Genomic DNA, 21,111 nt, shown 5'->3' with positions numbered 1-21,111 from the left:
CACTGGCTTTAGTGCTGGAAAAGTAAGGAAGTGAGGGTCGACCTTCATGGACCCGGGCCTGCGTCAGACTGCAGGGCGAACCTTTCGTCTTTACCGTGTCCCGTCTCTGCGTTGCGCCTGCGTCAGCACCTCACTCCTGAGCAGCGGGCCCCCGCCCAGGGCCGGGGCAGCTGCGACACAGTCAGCTCCCTGGGGCTTCCCACCTGCTTGACGTCCCGTGCACAGTCGCTAAAGCCCAGTAAACCCTAGTTAGCTGCAGAGCAGGATACAGCGTAATTTATGGAACGTGACTTTCCAAGCAGAAAACTGCTGTAAAGATTTTATTTAAACTATATCTGCCCAATGTATGGGCGGTTTTCTTTTCCCTCTTAAAGAGAAATGTGACAGGAAAAGAATGGCATTTTTGGACCCCAGAAGACAGGGGAGCCTGTTCTGGGACGAGCGGGGACACCAGCCAAGGTCAGTCCGGACACCAGGCTTGCCTCCAGGTCTGGGCGTGAGGGTCCTGGGCGGGGTGTCCGTTTGAGATGCCTTGGAGTCAGTGGCCCGACGCCAAGCCCAGAGAAGCCCCATTCCAGGGACAGACCAGAAACAAGCCCCATGTTTGGAATCTATAAAGTGAGTGAGGAGGAGGTTTAATTTGCTGGTGTGGATTTTTTTTTTTTTTTTTCTTTTCAGTTTTTAGGGCTGCACCTGGGGCATATGGAAGCTCCCAGGCTAGGGGGCAAATTGGAGCTACCGCTGCCGGCCTCCACCACAGCCACAGCCATGCGGGATCCCAGCCGCGTCTGCGACCCACTTCACAGCTCACGGCCATAACCCGTTGAGCCGGGCCAGGGGTGGAACCTGCAACCTCGTGGATCCCAGTCGGATTCGTTTCCGCTGCGCCGTGCCAGGAGCTCCGTGGTGTGCGGCCGGAAGGAGCAGTTCGGGAAGGAGCATTTGGAACAGTCTGCGCCAGATGTCTTCTGGATGATGCTCTCGTCGGAGCGTGGCCTTCTCGTGAAGGAGAAAGCGTTCTTCCTTCACCTCCTGTCCTGTTCCACTCAATTCACTACCGTCCAAGCAGCACTGAGCACAGCAGACTCATTCTGGTGATGGAGCCGGCAGACCAGGCGCCTTCTGCTCGGAGGTCAGGCTCACTTCCACTTCCAGACCAGATGAGGCTGGAGAGAGTGGCGGCTTCGTTTTGTGTGTTTGTTTGGATAAATGTTACTGCAGTAGAGGTGGCTTAGGTAGTTGTGTTGGTGTCATGGGCACAGCAAGGCAGTCCGTTACACACGTGCAGGTGTCCATTCTCGTGCAGAGTCTTTCCGTACCGGTTGTCACACAGTAACCAAGTGTTACCGAGTAGGTCCCCCTGTGCTGCCCAGCAGGTCCTCGTCACCCGTCTCTCTCTGGGGTGGGAGAGCGCATGTGGCGATCCCAGCCCCCAATGCCTCCCTCCTGCCCCTCGTCTCCGCTGTGCTGTATCCGTGAATTTGGTTTGGACCCTTTGAGTCTGTTTCTGTTTTGCAAATTCTTTTGTATAGGTAGACTCCACATATTAGTGATCTCATACATCTGTCTTTCTCTGTCTGACTTCCTTCACTTAGTATGATAATTTCTAGGTCTATCCATGTTGCTGCAGATGGCATTATTTTGTTCTTTTTATGGCTAATATTCCACTGTATGTATGTCCCGTATTTTCTCTCTCCATTCCTCTGTTGATGGACATTTAAGTTGCTTCCCCGTCTCGGCTTTGACAAAGAGTGCTACAGTGAACATTGGGGTGCGTGTATCTTTTCGACTCACGGGGTGGCTTCTTTCAATGGCCGGGGGGCGTCACACCTGAGGGAGGCGGGGCCTGGAGCAAGGGGGCGGGTTCGTGCTGGGCTCCGGTTCTGCCCCGGCCCACGGGACGCAGACTGCAGGCGCGGGCTGTGCTCGGGCGCGGTGCTGTCCACACACCGTGTGCATTTCACCGAGAGGCAGCCTCGGATGGAGGCGCACACCTTCGCCCCTGGCTTGTCCTTCCTCCAACCGCGGTGTGCCTTTCTTCGTTGATTTGTGGTCTGAGTACGGAGTTTTCTCATTTGTGTGTTTTCAGTAGTTAGCAAGCATCTAGAGCTGGTCTGGAAGGGAGCCTCTGCAGAGAGCACGTGTCTGTGTGCATCTCTGCGTGCGTGTGTGTGTGTGTGTGTGTGTGTCTGAGTGTGTGTGTGCGTGTTTCTCTGTGCTCATGTGTCTGTGTGTAGCTGTGTGTGTGTCTGAGTGTGTGTGTCTGTGTATTGTCTGAGTGTGTGTGTGCGTTTGTGCTCGTGTGTCTGTGTATGTAGCTGTGTGTGTGTCTGTGTGTGTCTGAGTGTGTCTCGTGTCTGTGTGTGTGTTTGTGTCTGTACGTGTCTGAGTGTGTATCTGTATACGTGTTTGAGTGTGTGTCTGTACGTGTCTGAGTGTGTGTCTGTGTCTTATCGACACACACACCTTCCAAGACATTCTCAATCTAACCGCCTGGGGCGGAAGATGGATCTAAGCTGGAAAAGAAACAATGCATTGACATAGAAGACGTGGCACCTGGCCCTGGAACGTTTGAAAGTGGGGTCTTGTGTGGGTGGGTCTGCGAGCTGAGCGCCCCTGGCCGCAGCGCTGCATGGGGCCGCCTCTTCCTGACCGATTCTCCGCAGTCCGCAGCCTGTTCCAGAAGCACTGCAGCTGAGGTTTCAACGTCTGGTTCCAGACTTAGCCTCTGTGGGGCTCCGGGCGGGTGGCAGGTGGGTGTGGGCAGTGAGGCCTGTGTGTCGGGACTCCGGGGACTAGACCGTGTGCCTGCCGTCTGTCCCCGGCTCAGGGCCCGGGCGGAGGACCCTGGCCGCCCCTGGGTCCCGGTCCGGCCTGGCCTTCGGGCGTCCATGGTGCATGGGGTGCGCCTGTGGACGCATGTCCCTGACCATGACGGCCTCGCTGACCCACCTGCAGCTGTTCCCTGTGCTGCACTCCCCTGCCCCCCGGCCCTGGCGCCCCCCCCGGCTCTGTGTGCCCAGTGCCTGCTCACACCTTCTCCCTCCCACTGCAGTGTCCTCGTGTGACCAGGAGCAGCAGTCGGCCCTGGAAGAGGCCAGGCAGCCCAAGAACGACAATGTGGTCATCCCCGAGTGTGCCCACGGTGGCCTCTACAAGCCGGTGCAGTGCCACCCATCCACGGGCTACTGCTGGTGCGTCCTGGTGGACACTGGACGCCCCATCCCCGGCACGTCCACCAGGTAAGCCTCCCGGGGGCCCGAGGAGCAGGCGCAGGTGGAAAACCCCAAGAGGCAGACCCTCTCACAGTTGCCACCCTCTGGGCATGTGGCTTCCGTCCCCAGACCTCACCCGCTTCTCTGTGCAGTGGCGACAGAAGGTGAACTGATGGGGCAGTGGCCGCATGGGGCTGCCGGACTTCCAAGGCCACGTTGGCCCCTCGTAGTCCCGCGGGCTGGGGCTCTGAACAGTGCTCTGGGGTCCAGACCGGGGTGGGCGCCGAGATGTGTCACATGTCGACTGCAGCCTCTTTCATCCTGGTTGTGGCCAAGGGGGCCACACGCCGCCCAAGAACCGATGGCCCGGAGAGGCTCTGTGGTGGGGAGATAGTTGGGCCCCGAAATGACTGCTCAGCGAGACAGAGGGACTGGCGTCAGGCGGCAGTGCCTACTCGGGGCTCTGGTCCCAACGCAGCCGCCGTCACTCTGCATGTGCGAGCGTTTGAGCAAAGCACCAAATATCCCAAGAGCCCAGAGAGCACCTGCCCGTTGTTGGTGGAACGCGTGCAAACGCCCGTGAGGGTGGGCTCGCGGCTCTTCCTGCTGTGCACAGACCTTTGGGTTTTCATAGGTTTGTGTGAAAATAGTTCACAGACACAGGAAGATATCAGCGTCCATCAGGGTCAGATTAGGCACGTGGACACTCGCTCAGATGGCCCCCAGCTCTTGAGTGTGACCACGATGCGTGAGCAGGAGGGAGACTCGGCCATGCCGATCCCGGGGGCAGGGGCAAGTGGCCGGCAGAGCTTCCCCAGGACAAAGTCCCCCCCCCCCCCGTCCCCATCTGCCTCACCGGGGAGACCAGCTGGCTGGACCCAGGGTCCTGACCCTGCCTGGGTCAGCGGAGATGGTTTCAAACGTGAAGAGACCATGAGCCTCCCGAGGTTTGTGTGAGACGCTGCGTTTGCAGTCTGGGCGAGCAGGTGCGGAGGGAGGGCTGTTTCTCGAAGGTCAATTCTGTGCCCTCAGATTCCGGCGCGTCTGAGGGTCCAGGGGGCGTTTGTCCCCAGCCCCGCCGCCACCGGCCCCCAGCGGGGGCGCCGTGTCCTGGAGGCCGCTGTCTTCACGTCGGCCAGCCACGTCCTGACGCTGCCACACCCGGCTCTGCGCCTGGCTCTGGGGTGAGGAGGTGGCTTGTCATGCTATCCCTGTAGGAGCTGTGACCCTTTCGTGTGACGATCCGACAGGAAACACCAGAGGCCCCTCCCTCCCTCGTCCTGACTTCATTCTGCCCGGCATCATTCAGACACGGCGCCGGGTTCTCATCCTCCGCCCCCGCCCGCCCCCGACTGTGCCTGTGGGGGGCTGACTCCCTCTTCTCTGAGTCTCAGGAAATGGGGTTGAATCAGACCCAGCGGGGGACGGGTGCCCTGGGCCTCGAGCTGTGCGTTTCTCCTGCCCCGTCATTCGTTCATTCTTCTCGATGCTGCTGACTGTCCTTGAGCCCCACACCCTGGGACCAGGCACAGCCCTGACTCTGGAGAAGGCGTCTGATCTGGGCTCCCCGCCCGGCTCGGGCCTCGGAACCAGTGCTTCCCCACGGGGCCGCCTTCCAGCGCGGCCAGCCAGCCTCGACCGCGACCGCCTCCCAGGTCACCTCTTCGAGGACGTGACTTGAATGAGCCGTTTTGTTCCCTCTGACCTTCGTCTCCAGCCCGCTTGCTTTTATTCCCGTCCTGGATTCTAGAAACATCGCTCAACCAGCACGACGTCTTTTGGCTTTTTTGACAGCAAGGAAAGCCTTCACCATGGACCCCTGGGGGTGTCCCCTTGCTCTCACTGGCCGGGACGTCCCCTCCGACCAGGGCTACATGGCGGGGGGGCTCATGGGCCCCTCGTTCAGCACAGGCCTGACCTGCAGAGCAGGGCGTGTGTGTGACCGTCCAGCATGGAGGCGGGCGACCTCCTAGAGCTCTGAGCTCTGACACAGCTCCCTCCGCCAGCCGTTGGTTCGCTTTTTAATCAGCCAACCTTCGAATGCCCTCCGTGCTGCGGGCGCTGCCCTAGGGAGCCTGTGCTTCCAGGAGGCTTCTGCGCCAGCGGAAGGACAGGGACAGAAGCAAAGGGAAGAAGCACACGAGCCCGATCCGGGCAAACATGCTGCTGAAGACGCTTCCCCGCAGGAAGAGACGCAAGGACCAGGGAGAGGCGCTGTTGGCCGGGGGCGGGGGGCAGGCTCACCGGGGGCAGGGGGCAGGCTCACCAGCGGCTGGGGGCTCCCTGAAATGCCGACGTCAGAGTCGGGTCTGATAGCTGGGGGAGCACTGCAGGGGCGAACGTGGCCCCCAGTGCAGGTCTCAGAGCTGGCATCTAGGTCACTTTGGGTCAAAAGGGTGGGATGTACTGATTAGGAAGCGTTTCACTTCCAGTAGTGGCGTTTGACACATGGGCGGATGAGGGCTGTGTCGTCAGAAGAAGATGGAAGAGGCTCCCTTCAGCTGATGCTGTGACTCGTGATGCCGCTCGGGACACAGCCTCCCAGATCTTCCCTCCGTCGTCCTCGCAGTGTTGTTTTTGCCTTGGGCAGACTCCCCTCCTGGTCACAAGATGGCTTCAGGGATCCGGGCATCTCATCCAGACACCACGGTGCTCGGAGAACACACAGCGCATCTCTCTTAGAAGCTGAACAGCCTTTCCTAGAAGTCCCCTGGGAGAGTTAATTCATGAATTATTGGCCAGAATCGGATCATATGGCAAGAAAACTGGAATTGGTTTAAACTGATCTCTAGGGAGCCAGGGATGCTGGGACTGTGTCAGCATCGTCAGCTTTAGGCAGATCTGGTAAAGCTGCAGGCGCGCTTCACCAGTCCTGCTTTACTTTCTGTGGCGAGAGGGGAGCAGTAAACCTGCGTTACTGTTTAAATACCTTCTGTTGCAGAAATGCTATTTTGTGTGGGATTTTCTGCAATAAGCCATTCCAGGGAGATACTTGATGTGTTTGATTTCTATTTGGCTGGACAGTTCAGGTTTCCCCGCAGTCATTCTCTATATTTATATTTTCTGATGGAGAAGAACACTAAGAACCCGTCAACATAAAATGCATCACCATCATCAGGTACTTCTCCTTGCCTTGTGTCACCATAAATAAATACATAGAAAGCACACAGTTTTTATTGACGTGTGCCAAGGACGCCACACACGCCGAGGCAGAGGGCAGCCAGCTGCAAGGCAGGATTTCTAGGTGGGACGGTCACCAGGCGGAAACATGAGTTGGACCAGGAGCCGGAGTGCCCTCTGTCAATCCTGACATCTTGGCCGAAGTGTCCAGACCCCCGGCAGGCCCCAGGAGCCCAGGCCGTGTGGGGCGGGGCTGGATCTGGGAGGAGGGCAGGTTCCAACCTGGTCGCTGATGAACAGCGGGGAGCTGGGGCGCTGCGGGATGAAACGCGGACCAGGCCCGCTGCGGCTGCTGCGTTAGGGCCGGAAGGGAGTCACTTCTTCCCTTTCTCGGCGGCGATGAGCGGCTTGTCCCCCTGGCGCGGGCGCGCTCACCTGGCCTGAAGGCCCTGCCCCAGCCTGCAGAACCCACCTGTCTCGCAGGCCATCTGAGCAGAAAACCATATTCCTCCCTGGCAGAGAGCCTGGTATCTAAGGGGCAGCCAGGTAATCAAGGGACGCTGATTTCTTTCTTACACAAATAAGCTGAAATAAACGCTGCTGGAAAGAGTGGCGTGGATGTCAACGCGACTTAAGTGGTTTCATCTGATCCTTCAAAGGCGTTGGTTCTGTTTCTTGAGGTTGTCGTTTCTGCACGTTGTAGGTGTGTCCCTGGATTCTTTCCCAGGAGCCGATGCTGTCCTTTAAACAGGCATTTTTCTATCAGCCTCAGGGCTAGGATTCTTAAGACGTCTCCGGCCCAAATTTGGACCAAAACCAGAGTGGCTGTGCAGGGCAGCCAGCTGCCAGGTTGCTTGCAGGTCAGAGATTCAGAATGGGGTGTCTCTGATGTGGCCTCTGTCACCACGTCGGGGACACCAGTGTGGACATGAGCCTTCGAAAGGTGGACACAGAGTTCATATTAACAGTCGGACTTCCTAACAGGCGGGCGCATCCTGTGGCTGACGTTCTCCAGGCTTCCTTGGGACGGGGGGTGGGGGGCAGCTCAGCCCCGGGTCCCGCCCCCCTTGTCCCTGCTCATTAGGAGCCGGCACCTTTGCCCTTCCTGTCGCGGGCTGTTGCCTGGGAGGCGTCCGCTCTGCCTGGTACCGGCTCCAGCCGCTCCAGCCCCAGGATGCTGACCCGGCTCTGACTGAGCCTCTTGCCGTTGTGAGCACCTGCCCAGGCCCCCACATTGGACCATGAGTAACAGTGGGGGCTCCGCACACCCTCGGCTTCCTTCCTGAAGGTGCCCCTGGTAGGTCTTGGCTCCCCAACCCCCTGTCGCAGTCCCAGGTGGGAGAGGGGATGCTGGTTGGGTAGCGGGTCCCGGCCCCCCATGCTCCCCGTGGCCGTGGGTCCCTTGCCGTCTGTACTGCCCTGCCCCCCCGGCATTTCTAAAGCATATGAGTTAACGGATTTGGGGTAAAACGTGATAGTTTAACTGTTTGCCTGAGCGCGGAGGGGACGCTTTCCATTTCAAAAACATTTCAAAACGACGTATTAGGTGTGCGCGAGTGGGGTGCTGAGTGTTCCGGGGTCAAAGGGGCTGTTCAGGGGGTGAGGGGCCGAGGGCACGTGCTGCCCAGTTCTGCCTCCTCCGGGCTGGACCCGACCCCCAGGACGGGCCCCAGCTCCCTGGGCGCCCCTGGGAGGACGCTGCGAAAGTCACTCTTCCGCCAGAAATGTCCTTCTTTTCTTTCTACTGGTGGGAAAACAAGAGCTCGTGAAAAAGTAAGTCTGATGTGGTCCCCATGAACCAAGCGTGATCCCGAATCCCCTCCTTAGCGACCAAAAAGGAGACTGTGGGACAGCAAGAGAGAGGGAGCCGTCCAGGGCCGGCTCGCGTCTGAGGCCGGCAGCCCCCACGCCCCCCTCCAGCTGGCTCCGTTGAATCCTGCGTTTTCCAGGAGCCTCTCCTGGCCCCGCGACTGCATCCTGTGCCCCGAGGCCAGGTCTCACAGCTGCCATGCACACTGTGACTTGTCAGTGTTCCCACGGGATGGGCTTGGGTCCCAGGGGACGTGGGTCTCCCCGGTGTCCCCCCAGGAGACATTTATTTATAAAGGGTCGTGGAGGAGGCCCTGGGGAGTCCCCACGCTGTTCACCTGGGTCCGAAACCACCCAGCAGATCAACCCAGAATCACCACTGAATCCTCAAGCCCCCAAGGGGGGTAACCACAGCCGCAGGGGGCGCCCACCGGGAATAGGGCCACTCTGTCCCTGTGGGCCAGCACCCCGCACCTCCCCGTCACTTCGATGCCAAGACCAGCTCTTGTCACTTCACGAGTCAGGCTGAGAGCCCGCAGGCCTTGGAGTGACGTGGCCTCCTGGAATCCTGAGGTCCCAGCCGAGACTCCGTGCCGTTCCGGGGGTGGGGGCGAGCCCACTGCCCTCACTTCGCGCGGTGCAGGCCTGCTCCCCCATCCAGCCCCTCCTCACCCCGAACTGGTTCAAAACCCCGCAGCGGACGGAGGCCACGACAGCCGCTGGGCCAGGTGCGTTTCAGAAACCGGGCGGAAGCAGAGCCTACCCAGCTTTCGCTTCCTGCCGCCCCTGGAGGACTGGTTAAACTGTCCCCAGGATCTCCAAGGGTCATCCACCCCAACTGCCGTGGCGACCTGGCGCCCCGTGTGCGAGCTGCCGCGGCCACACGCGGACGTGGAGGGAAACGCCCGCCTCAGGGTCTCAGACTGGCCCCTTCTCTCTCCTCTCCTCCTCCCAGGTACGAACAGCCGAAATGTGACAACACGGCCAGGGCCCATCCGGCCAGGACGAGGGACCTGTACAGGAGCCGCCAGCTCCAAGGTGAGCGGACTGCAGGTGCAGCGGCCGCGGCGGCCACGGCGGCGCGGGTTTAAGACGAGGGAGGGCAGCGAGGGCCTGGGGTGGCACAGAACCGTGTCGCATCCGCGGAAACGCAAGTTTAGTCCTGTAACTAACTGTTCCGGACGCACGCACGGAAGAGTTTCACGGTGGCCTCCTTCCTCAGAAGGCCCGGGAGGGTTGATGAGACGCCACAAAACACCACTGTGGCCCTTAGATGAAGCCTGGCCTGGACCCCTGCTTCCAGGGCTTTACTGAGGTGCGGCCATGGGCGTGAGCCCCACCCTGGCTAGTGTGGGCCCGGCTGCGGCCGCGAGGCCGTCGGCAGAGGCCCCGGCTTAGCGGCTTAGCGAGAGGCCCGGCCTCGCGGTGGAGCGCACGGCCTCAGCGGATGTTTCCAAGCCGGTGGCTGTTTTGGTTCACGTGGACCCCCTCGTTCTTTCCCGTAAGCACCTCCAGATTGTGTCTCTTTAGCCGAAGCCTCGAGACCGTGAAAGTGACCCTCTAGGGCTCTTACTGAAGAGCGCGCCGTGGGGGGGCTTCCGCAGACTCGGGATCAGTTCCTGCCGAGACGCTTGTGCGTCCTGCCCTCTCTGTACTGTGTCACTGAGACGGATCCTAAATCCTGAAACATAAAGTGTTCGAGCAGAGGTGAGACGCGCAGCCTGTGCCTCTCCCCGCCCCCCGTGCCTTCCACGTCTGTCGGCAACGCCCAGAACCAACCAATGAACGTGCTGGACGCAGAGGGGCGGGGGAGGCCGAGGCGGGCGGGGGGCCGAGCACAGCCGCCCCCCGCGCTGCGCAAAACCGCCGCCCCGTGCTCCTGAGGCGCTCGTCTTGGGTGTGGTGTCTGTCCAGCTGTCCCAGCTGCGTGCCCTCCTCGTGGTGTAGGCTGGAGGGGTGGCTCGGACACCGTTTCTGTCCACGCCACGTCGCTCTGTGCGAGTGGTCGGTGTGGCTTCTGCTCCTGAATCGGGCTGCTTCCTGGCCCTTGGTGGGGGTGGGGGAGAGTCATCCCAAGGGTGCAGAGTCCTCGTTAGGCAGCTGAAGGGTCCGTCTCACCCCGGGAGGAGCGCTGGGAACCGCTGCTCCCCGTCCTGCAGTCGGAAGGCACTGCCCCTGCCCCACCAGTGCGGGCTCTTACCTGCGAGGTCAGGTTTGACACGGTGGACAGGGGTTCTCTTAGCAGGTGCAGAGCAGAGCCCCCGTGGCCGTCTGCTCCTTGTCGCTGGTCTTGACCATGCCACCCAGACGGCAGACACCCTGTTCGTTGTGTCTGAGGTTCCAAGATGCTCAGAATTGGTTGTTTTTTTGTGTGTGTATAATCCCTAACTGCACTGCTCCCAACTCAAGCTGCTGTGGCTTTTGCGCATGTCACATGAACATCATCAGTGAAGCCCCGTCGGGCTCTGCCCTGCACCGGTCACAAGCGCCGCGGCCCAGGTCAGGCCCTCCCACCTCTCTTGGGGGGTGCGCCTGAGGAAGGACCCCCTCGTGATGGAGTCCAGGACGTGGAACCCTGGGGCTGGGAGTCTGGACGTGAGACGGGGGCGGTCACTCGTCTTCTGGGAACCGCTGATCCCCATATTGAGAAACGGCAAGTGACGTCATGGCTGGTGTGTTTGGGAAGCGCCCGGGCCGTTGAAAGACAGAGCACTGGGCACTTCGGGGAAAGCCCTGTGAAAAGGTGCTCATCGGAGCCGCGGAAACCGAGCCCCGTCGCTGAGAGGACAGGAGGACGGTCAGGCTGTCACCCCGAGACGCCGTGTCCGCCCCCACACCTCCAGTGCAGCCGGGTCCTCGGACCCGCAAGTCGTCTCACGCAGACTCTGTGAAGGGCCGCTTATGCTGCAGCTGTGCTTGTTGGGGGTGTTCCATGCATGGCCACTTACTCACTGTGCGTTTTTGGAGATCATTATCCGTATTAGGGAAAAACAAGTAGGTCTTAAAATAACTCCTGGATCAAGGCTGATCTTGTAGAGAGAACGCTTTCCAAAATAATCCAGCGCCGGGGGAGTGGGCAGACACGTCTGTCACATGCTCATGTGTTTTCTTCTTAAAAGGGATGGTTTTATTGTAAGCAGCTTTTCTGAGTTTCAGCCAATCAGAGTCCTTTATTTTCCAAGCCAGCTGGGAGTACCCTCACACGCAGTGCATATTTTGGGGGTTCAGTGATTGCCGAGTCTGCCTTGACCTCCTGCGTAGGACGGTGAGGGGGTTTCCTGCGCCCACAGACTGAGCGAAAATGGTGATGTCATCTTTGAGGCCCATCGAGATGGAGACCCAGCCTCGGGGCACCTGCTGAGAACAGGCTCCTGACTTTGGCGCTGGAGGCTTCTCCGTGTACTCTGTAACTTTCCGTATCATCTTGAGAGAAATCAAGAAGTGGCCTGGGAGGAACTGTAAGCAAAGGCTTTGGCCCCACCACGCTCCCTCTGCCCTCTGCTGACCTCGCCCCACCCTGGCATCGCTTCACTTCCGTGGTACTTAGTGACGGATCTGCCCGACCCTCCCACACCCTCTCCCGGGCTCTGCATCTACCCCGGCTCCCCGCTGTCCCCGCCCCATGCCTCCCTTCAAGCTCAGCTTCCCGGGAGATTGTTGCCGTCTGGTGCCACAGTCCAGGGTCCAGGGTCCACGATGTCATCTGGCAGACGTGGCCCTCCTGAGAGGTGGGACTGAGCCCCCGGAGTGCCCAGCAGCCAGCCCATGCCAGCCCTGGGCGCCTTGGAAAGACGTTGTAAATTAGGGACCCTATAGGCAGGGCATCTCCTACTCTGAGGCTTGCCGACTCCCCTGCGGTGAGTGATACGGGTGGGCTCGGACGCATCAGATGGTGGTGCTGACATGCAGGGCACAGAGCCGATGTCTTGGACAAGCAGGGTTTCTGGGGTGGGGCGGGCTGCTGGAGTCCCTTCGTCCACTTTGAGCGCTCTCCGCTGCTCCCTCTTCTCTCCGTGGCCGGAGGCGTCACAGCCACGTGGTGGCCAGAGGCCAGCAGAAGGCCACGCGCACGCTCTGTGCAGAGAAGGGACGCAGGCAGAGGCCGAAGACAATGGAGTTGGTGCCCGTGGTGCCCAGACGCAGCCCAGCCGCGCACCTGGGTCCCCCACCCCACTCTGGCAGGAGCTGGCAGAAAAGCCCAGAGGGAGAGGCTGTTACAGGCAAAGTGCGAGTGAGTGACTTTCGTGGCTCAGGGCCTCTGGCTTTTGTCTCCATCAGACGAGTTGTGTCTTTAACTTAAAATGCATGTCGGGGGGGTCACTCTCATTCTCGGGGGCAGTTTCAACAGAGTCAGCAGGGTGTCGCTCTCCTCCGGCCTCTTCGTTTAATCTACTCTTTTTTTTTTTTTTTTTTTTTGTCTTTGGTCTTTTTAGGGCTGCACCAACGCATATGGGGGTTCCCAGCCCACGGGTCCAATCGGAGCCACAGCTGCCGGCTTACACCACAGCCACGGCATCGCGGGATCCGAGCTGTGTTTGCAACCTACACCACAGCTCACAGCAATGCTGGATCCTTAACCCACTGAGGGAGGCCAGGGATCGAACCCGCAACCTCAAGGTTCCTAGTGGTGTTTGTTTCCACTGCGCCATGACGGGAACTCCCATTTAATCTATCCTGAGGGGCAGTCACGTGTTTACTTGTTCGTTAAGAATTGCAGTGCCTGCAGTCACCTGTTAGGATCTGGTCCCATAAGGACCCCCAGAGAGCAGGCTGGAGGCCCAGCCCACAGGGAAGCTGCCCTCCTCACCCCAAACCCCTCCCTCACTTCGGAGAACGCAGTGGTGTTTTGGGGAGAGAGCCAGCAGGTTAGAAAGTGCTGAGCAGTCGGGGAGCGTCCTAGGTTTTCTGCTACCTGAAAATGGCCTCCTGACCGCACGTCACTGCTTTGTCCCCCAAACCAGAGCCATGAGCTGCCGCCTGCCCCACCCCTCAGTGACCACACCCAGATCTGCCAAGTGAGTGGCTGCATTTTGGTTGGACAGCCCTGCCCCGTGGCGTCTCGGGCAGCTCCGTGGACGGCTCAGCAGTCAGCAGAGGTCAAGGCCCCTCCCCAGAAGCCCTCTGAGGGAGGGCTCAGCCACCACACAGGGCCCCTCGAAGTCACCAGCCACCAGTGTCTTTCCTTCGGGCCGAGTGACTGCAGGTGCAGTGAGGTCCTTGACCCCGTTAGACACCCTCCCGACGTGCCTGCGTTTTTCAGGCACTTAAGCTCTAGAGGTCGTCAACGTTAATAACGCTTCGCTTCTCGAGGCAGATCCAGTGATCCCGACCTCGCCCTGGGCCGAGCCCGAGGCCTTTTCCCAGGGACATCAGAGCCTTACACGCCAGTGCCTGCTTTCCTCAGAGGGGCCGGCCTCGGGGCCGCACTCAGAGCCTGCACGGGTGGGCCTTTTCCCCGGTAGAGGCAGCAGCGTCAGATCGGGGCCCGACGTCACAGGCTCGGGTTTGGCTGAGCTGGAATGGACTCGCTTGGCTACCCCTGGGAACCCCTTCTGGGGGCCTGCCCGCACTCGAGCCCTTGCTGGGCTCGTCTCCAGGACTGCCTGCTCCCCATCCGTGTTCGGGAGGCTCCCTGGTACCTGCCCCCCGGGGGCTGGGCCTGGTGGAAGCATCGCGCTGGGACGACAGGTGCCGGGGCTGTTTCTCAACTATGTTTGCTCTTCGGCGCTGTCAGATGGCTTCATAGCTGAAGGTCATTGCTTCACTGAGTGTCAAGGTTTGGGTTGGGCTTGCGGATGTGGAGGGGACTTTTTTTTTTTTTTTTTTTTTGGCACTGCCCATGGCGTGTGGCAGTTTCCGGACCAGGGGTGGAGCACGCACCACAGCAGTGACACGAGCCGCTGCAGTGACAACGCCAGATCCTCAACCCACTGAGCCGCCAGGGAACTCCTAAGGGACTATTCTGAAGAGCAGTGCCTGGGAGAGGGGCCTGCGCTCCGGTAGTTCATTGGCTGAGCAGTGAGCCTGATGATTAAATATGAAATTAAATTTGCAGCTGAATAAGGTTACTAATCCCTTAGAAGAAAGCTGCGTTTTGTAAGAAGCATGACAAGGAAGTGGGCCATTAAACCCAGTTTTAGGGAGGAGAGGATGGTACACATGAAAACTCAGTGAAAAGCACACGTGCAATTTCCACCCTAAGGACGTCCCAGGACAGGCATCCCAGGACGAGGGGCCGGGGGTCCAGCCGTCGGGACCACGTGAGGTTCCTGTGGTGTGGGCTGCGCCCACAGATGTGTCACCGGGACCCCACAGAAGGACCTGGAAGAAGTCTGAGTAGACACAGGGGAATGCATATGAAGCACATCCCTTTCTTAGCCCTGTTCTTCCTTTAGAAAACAGCTAGTAAGATGCTAAGACACTGCAGAGGCATCTAGAAGGCGGGAACCAAAAAGGAAGCCTTGCGCTGCACCTGGCAGGGTCTTCCGGAGATTTGATTAGAATATAGTTCAGTTGCTGCTTTCCATTTTTAAGAGAAGGAGGAGAAATTGGAGGCGACCCGGAGGCCCCGGTGGGACTCACTCACCCACAATGAAACGAACAAATAAAGACGCGTTAAGGAAGCAAAGGCCTTTTCATTTCCTCACCGTGCGGAGGAAAGAGTAGTAAACATCAACCGAAAACGCGAAGTTACCCGTGAGGGGTCGGGCGCTGCTCCGTGGTCAGCCCTCTGACGGCTGGGTGGGCGCTCAGGGGACCCGGGGGGCGCTTGCTCGGGCTTCAGGAGGGCAACCTGCCCGGGCGGCTGGGAGTCTCAGCTCACGAACACCTCCAGTGTTGGGTAAAAATCTGGTTTAAAGGGGGCACAGAAGTGGAGAGAGTGCCTCCACTTCCTTCCAAGGAAGCATCCACGAGGGGTTCCCCAGAGGCCGCCCGCGCCCTTGGCCGCACCCGCATCCGGTGGACGCCTTCGGCCTTCGGCGTCGGATTCTCTCACTTGCCGGCCCTCCTGCCTCCCTGCAGCCAAGTTCCTGAACAGCCTGGGAGCAGATTTCTGGGGGCAACACGGGCCGGCTGCGTGTGCATCCTGCCGCAGGGCCGTCTCTGCCAGAGGGCAAAGCTCCTGCCTCAGGCGCCCGCATCTCGCTTCTTCTCCCCGTCACGAAACCCCCGTCTCAGCCGGAGTGAATTTGCTGCTCCCAAAAAGGAGGGGCGTGCATCCAGAGGCCCCGAGTGATGCAGCAAGAGGCATTCACACCATCACCTGGAGCATGCCTTGTGGATTAATTAAATCCAGCCTCCGGGATTGCCAGAACGGCCCGCTGGGGACAAAAGGGTCCGAGAGTCCTGTGCAATCGTCCGCTCCTTGACTTTCCATCCAGAGGCGCGGGCAGGCTTTGCGGTTTACCACGGCGCCAACGTGTTCATGGGAGCAGGCTCTCGCTGCCGCCTGGGCCGCCGCACATGGTGTAAGGTCTTTCTCTGTCAGGGGCTTCTTCACAGTTTGTAAGAGGCCCCCACTGTCAGTTTGTGCCAGGACAGCTCCGAGCTGGGCTGGTTGGCAGGCCCGCCCTGCCCCCGCCGTGCATCCGCGCCCCCTGTGAGGACCCCGAGCTGGCACGCAGAGAACGGGGTCCTGTGCCAGGAAGGGGTCCTGGTGACCGACGGCTCAGGGCGGGGGCGGGCCTCTCGAAGGGTAGGGAAGGACTCAGGAAGGCCGTGTGCACCGTCCAGCAGGCCCACTCTGCTCTGGGCCGGAAACCCACGGCGTGGCACATCAGCTGCATCCCGTAAAAGTGTTAAAAAGATGCGGACGTGGAAAACTCATGACACACTTAAGGGCAGGCCGTTGGGCAGCCTGACTGGGTGAGGGCACCATGGTGAACTCGGGGTTCTGCAGTGGGACGGGGGTCATGCATGGTGGAGGCGGCGCTGGTGGGAACCCTGAAAACAGGGACGTAGGTTCGTGCTCCTGAAGGCCCTGGGCTGGGTGGACGTGCCGCCTGACGCAAAGTGACGGCAGGAAAGTGCAGCGTGGGGCTGGCGGCAGACGTGCCCAGGGCAGCGGTGCGCGCCCAGAGGTAGGTGGGAACACATCTGACCTGTGTTGTTCTGGAGTTTGCTTTACAACCAGAGTTTTGAATCTGCGCGGCCGGTTTTAAAGCGTCGCCCGAGAGGGCAGGGCAGACCGTCCGGCGCGTGAGTGCGGCAACATCCCGGTCTTGGCGGCCTCCGTTACCGGGAAATTTGTGATCACACGGAGGACGGATGGAATCAAGTTTAGATCTGTATTAATCATGAACCGGCATCTGCTGGACAAATAAACGGTGTCAGCAGGATTTCAGAGACAGTTTAAACAACTAACGGGACAGACTGTTCTCAAACACGGTGAAATATGTGCGTTTTGTGGCCAAGCCATTGGTCTTCTATGTCACACAATCCCCATCTATTAAGGGAGTTTGTCTCAAATAAAATTTAAAAACCTCCCAAGTACGGTATACGCTTGAAAAAATAACAAATTTGCCTTTAATTGACCTGCTCTCTCTTCTGTGAATCGAGGTTGTCCTCGTAGCTGGTCTGGATTTATTGAGATTCTGCGAGGGCCAGATTACAATCCCCCTGTAATACCCAGTCCTTCAACCATGTGCTCTAGGAAAAGACTCGTGGTCCCAGAGCCGTGGGTCTAAAAGGGTCAGTCCTGGAGACCCCCGGGGCCCAGCCACTCAGGGTTCAGCTTTATCCCTGCTGGGGCTCTGGTCACTGCTGTGGCGTGGGTTTCATCACTGGCCTGGGAACTTCCACCTGCCACAATGCAGCCAAAAAAAAAAAAAATTTAAAAAAGAGAGTCCCTTCTGTGGCTCAGCAGGTTAAGACTGTAGTGTCTGCGAGGCTGCAGGTGTGATCCCTGCCCTTGCTCAGTGGGTTAGGGATCTGGCAGTGCTGTGGTGTAGGTCACAGATGTGTGTCGGATCTGGCGTCGCTGTGGCTGTGGTGGAGGCCGGCAGCTGCAGGTTCGATTCGGTCCCTAGCCTGGGAACCTCCGTGTGCTGCAGGTGTGGCCCTAGAAAATAAACACATACATAAAAATGTGAAAAATCAAGGCCCCGCCTGGCCTGGGCTGCCGCTCTTGCTCGTGGGCTTCTCTGAACAGCTTCTGCTGGCCTGGAAAGCGCCTCCTGTCGGAGCTGCAGCTGTCAGGGGGCCTTTCGTGACAGGCACTGTCCCCCCCCCTTTGCTCAGCACAGCTCACACGCCCCCGCTTCTCGGACGGGCTGTGCGCCTGCAGCCCCCGCGGCTGGTCGGCCCACGGGCCCTAAAGACAGAGTGCAGGTCCCGCCTCTTCACCGGGCGGGTGGAGCGGTCCTTTGGGCATCTGCGTCCCCGCCCTCCACCGGCTCCTTCTGACGCGCTCCTTACCTGCCTGGTTCTTCCCCCTTTCAACCCAGAACTGGTCTAGACGCTACGACTGCCCTCTTGTCCCCCTTACAACTCAGAATTTAGAGCTTCTGTCTAAACTCAGGCCTGCTGGGCAGCGGGCCCACTGCTCGGTGCGCTGGGAGGCTCAGCGCTCCTGGAGACCCAGGGCCAGACTGCAGCGTTGCGATCCCGGGACTGGCGCTCTTAGACAGGAGAGCAGCCTTTGAAGCACTTTGCAAAATGGGGGATGCAGAGACCGGTGCATCCCAAGCTTCCCTTTGAGTCTGAACGTGTCCTGGTGGCACCCTTCGGAGCTCTCTGCCAGAGTCTGCGCCCGGGTCGGGAATATCTCCGCCGCGCCCCGGGGACTGCCATGTGGGTTGGGGCTCTCGGCACCCCCGGGGCTGAGGACCGAGAGTGAAAGCTCACGTCTCCAGCAGAAATTCTGGCAGGAATTGAGAAAGAAAATCCAATTATCCAAGTTGGCGGTTGGCCAGAGCACGGGGCTTGTTCCTCGTAGAGGCAGGACCGACGAGAAGGGCCCAGCGATGATGCGAGTAGAAACTGCGTCCTGTTCCTCCCGATGGCCTGCGTCCCTGAGAATTCACTCGGACAGACCGGGTCCGTGGGGCTCAGATACGAGAGCTGCTGCGTCAGGCGGCTTGGACGCTCCTGGGTGACCAGCGATGCTAGGAAACGCCTCAAGCCCCTGGTTTATAGTGAACAACAGCAGGCCGTGGAAATTTCTAGAATGTCTTCTCTGACAGGAGGATTTAATTTCTTTCTTAGCTCTCTTCTGGCTTGTCCCATCAGGAATGGTTTTCTTTCTGAGAAATCAGGCGTTTCTCCCTCTGATAGAAAAAGATAAACGGCCTGTTCTTTGGTAGTGGGCTAAGGTTCTGAACTCCCCGGAGATGAATTGTTTCAGGAGTGATTTCCAGCGGAAGGGTTTCCGAGTTCCGCGTTCTCTTCCCGTGAGTCTGTCTGTCTCCTCTTTGTGCTTTTCGCTCGTTGTATTCACTCTCTAAAATGGGCAAGGCCCTTGTTTCCAGAGGCGCTGGGGCACCTCGGTTCAGAGTCAGGCCTCTCAGAACTCGAGCGTTGATACGGACATCACAGATTCCTTAAATTCAGGACGTGTTCGACTTCTGGTGTTTTCAAAGTCTCCTGAGAAACATGCATCATCTGTCATGAAACAGCCCTTGGAGACACCTTCGATAGGCTCCGCAGGTGTAGTCGAAGTCCATGTTTTGTTTAATCCTTTACCCTGTTAAATGGTACCCACTTACGACCTTACACGGAGATAAATTTGTTTATCCAAGTGCCACAGGATAGAAATCTTGTCTTTGCAGTTCCTCTAATGAGACGTATTTTTGAAGAAGAGAAAGGGACATAATACGTGTACCAGAAAGACAGAGAGAGAGCGGTGCACTCCTCATCCCTAGCGACCTTCCTTTTTCCTGGAACTTCCATGTCATTTGTTGACTCCACTCTTTATTGTTGAGGGAACCAACTCTTCTCGCACATCCTGTTTTCCCAGAATGCACCAGCCCTAGGGTCCACTTCTGCCTGACGTCTGGTTGGCCACTGGACACCTAACTCACTAGAGGGGAGGAGGTCGCCCTGTGTCCAGGCAGCAGTGTCTTCCCACCACTAACTCACAGCCTTTTCCACCGTGTGACATTTCTCATGTCAACAGCTCTGCAGAGGGTGTCCTCCACAAAGGAGAGGCGGGAGTGGATTGTCTTTGTGCCCTGGTGCACGCAGCCCACAGAAGGTTCTGGGGGTGCTTCCTCCATCTCTGAGAAAGCAGGACCGTTCGGCCTGCGCCCGAGCCTAGGCTTCCTGTCGGCCACCTTGGCAAACGCTGGAAAGAGCAGTCTTCTGGGGAAGCCCCTGCCTGTGGAGAAGGCTTCTCTTCACAGCTCGCCCATCTGACCATGACTCGGCGCTGTTTTTACATAACCGAATATGGATGAAATGATTGCCTTAATTACCTTCTGTCTCTGCCCTCCAGGGAAGCGTAGGTGGCTTGTGCCTGTCGCAGGCTCAGGCCAGGCCACCACGATCCCCGCCTGTGGCCTCTGCTCACCCGTGTCCCCAGTGAGGTGTCGGCGCTGACACGGTTCATGGGCGCTGAGCCCTGACCTCCCCACAGGTGTGCCCGTGGCCACTCAGGCCTCATCTCTGTGGGCTGCGCGGCCCTGCTGCAGTCGGCCTCCCTTGGGCAGCGTCCCTGCTCTCAGATGATCGCCCCGAAGACCCTGGGTCCGTCGCCCTGGAGCCGAGAGGGGCCCTTCCCTGGTGGATGGTGAGCAGGCTCCCAGGCCGCTCGGCTGCACGTGCTTTACCGCCTGTTTATCCTGGAGGCTCGCGGGGCTGCATCACTCGGTCGGGCTCTTTACCAGCACGGAGGCCGTGGCCCCACCTGCTTCCAAAGCCGTTAGGCGGAAACGCGGAATCTCGGGACCTCGCCCGGTTCTCTGTGCGCCTGAGCGGACGCGGCCCCTTCGGGAGGAGGACCCGCCAGCTCTGTGGGGAAGGAGCTCCTCCTCTCGGGTGTGTGTGGTCCTTAATTCACATGGTTCTCGGGCACACGGCTCCTCATTTGTCCAGTGTCGGGGAGGAGCTGCGCTGCAGCCCCGGGGTCTGGGCGTGTGACCCAGAGTCAGGCCGGCTGCTCGCCGCTCAAAAGCCAACAGAGGCCAGGCTGGCGGAAAGGAGTCTGCTTCATTCCAGGGTCCCCCGACAAGCGGGGCACGAGCTATTGTGGGGGTGGGGGGCTACGTGCGGCCCAGCACCGTCAGCCCCGACAGTCGTCGTGATGTGGGTCCTTCGGTGTCTGACCAGCATCGTCTTGGTTGTTTTAGGGACAGGTCGTCTTCGGTTCCAGGCGGGTTCGTTCCCATCTCTTTGAGGTCCGGTCTCGGAATCGTGGCGGCCGAGGCCCTGGCCACGGTCTGGTCCCCGCGTAGTTAGCTCCTTCCACGTGGTGGGGTCCGGTGTCCCCAGGACCGCGCGCGGGACACAGCTCAGAGTCTGATCTCTAGGCCTGGAGGAGGAACTCAAGGTCCTTGACTCGCCTAATGACGAAACTCTGAGGAGCTGGGCGTTTGACTCTTTCCCTTCGTTTCTGCATTTTCTTGGCTCTCTGATTGAACTTTCTCAGGCTAAAGTTTTCCCACGAAGGCAGGCGGGGTGCGGCAGGGGTCCTACTCCGTTCCAGCAGGAGCCCGATTTTCATCGGCATCTGAGAAACATGCGGACAGTGTGCAGGAAAGGTTTGTCCCCGTTCTCGGCCTCCCAGGGCGCTCCCTGCGGTCGCTGGGCCGGGTGTGAACGGGCCTCCGGCCTCTGCCCCCAGAGGCGTCACCACCGCGGGCTGTGCCCCAGGCCTGCAGACGACGCCTCTTCCAAAAGCAGCGCTTTGAAAACTGTTGTTTGTCCAGAGACGGGTGCACGTCCTGTCCGCCTCCCGGCTCGGCTGGGCGTCAGGCCTGCAGGGACCAGGGCTCTCGGATCCGGATCGAAAGGTGGATCTTACCCCGAA

The 21,111-nt window shown here is 59.4% G+C and overlaps 1 protein-coding gene across 3 annotated transcripts in view; it reads left to right on the top strand.

Moving 5' to 3' along the window:
- The window catches only part of SMOC2 (SPARC related modular calcium binding 2), a 139,725-nt gene that overhangs the window by 90,061 nt on the left and 28,553 nt on the right, over positions 1-21,111 (top strand). For all 3 annotated transcript variants that reach the window (XM_021085700.2, XM_085015189.1, XM_021085691.2), the window contains exons 8-9: positions 3,056-3,242; positions 9,100-9,182. In XM_021085700.2, coding sequence (XP_020941359.1) covers positions 3,056-3,242; positions 9,100-9,182 — 270 coding nt within the window. The remainder of the gene's footprint in view (positions 1-3,055; positions 3,243-9,099; positions 9,183-21,111) is intronic.

Source organism: Sus scrofa, chromosome 1 (genome assembly GCF_054392235.1).
Source record: "Sus scrofa isolate SSC_HxYL_T2T_F1_AM1 chromosome 1, Sscrofa_HxYL_maternal_Yorkshire_Landrace_v2.0, whole genome shotgun sequence".
Taxonomy (NCBI): domain Eukaryota; kingdom Metazoa; phylum Chordata; class Mammalia; order Artiodactyla; family Suidae; genus Sus; species Sus scrofa.
Note: the sequence above shows the minus strand (reverse complement) of the source record. Positions and strands in the feature narration are given on the sequence as shown.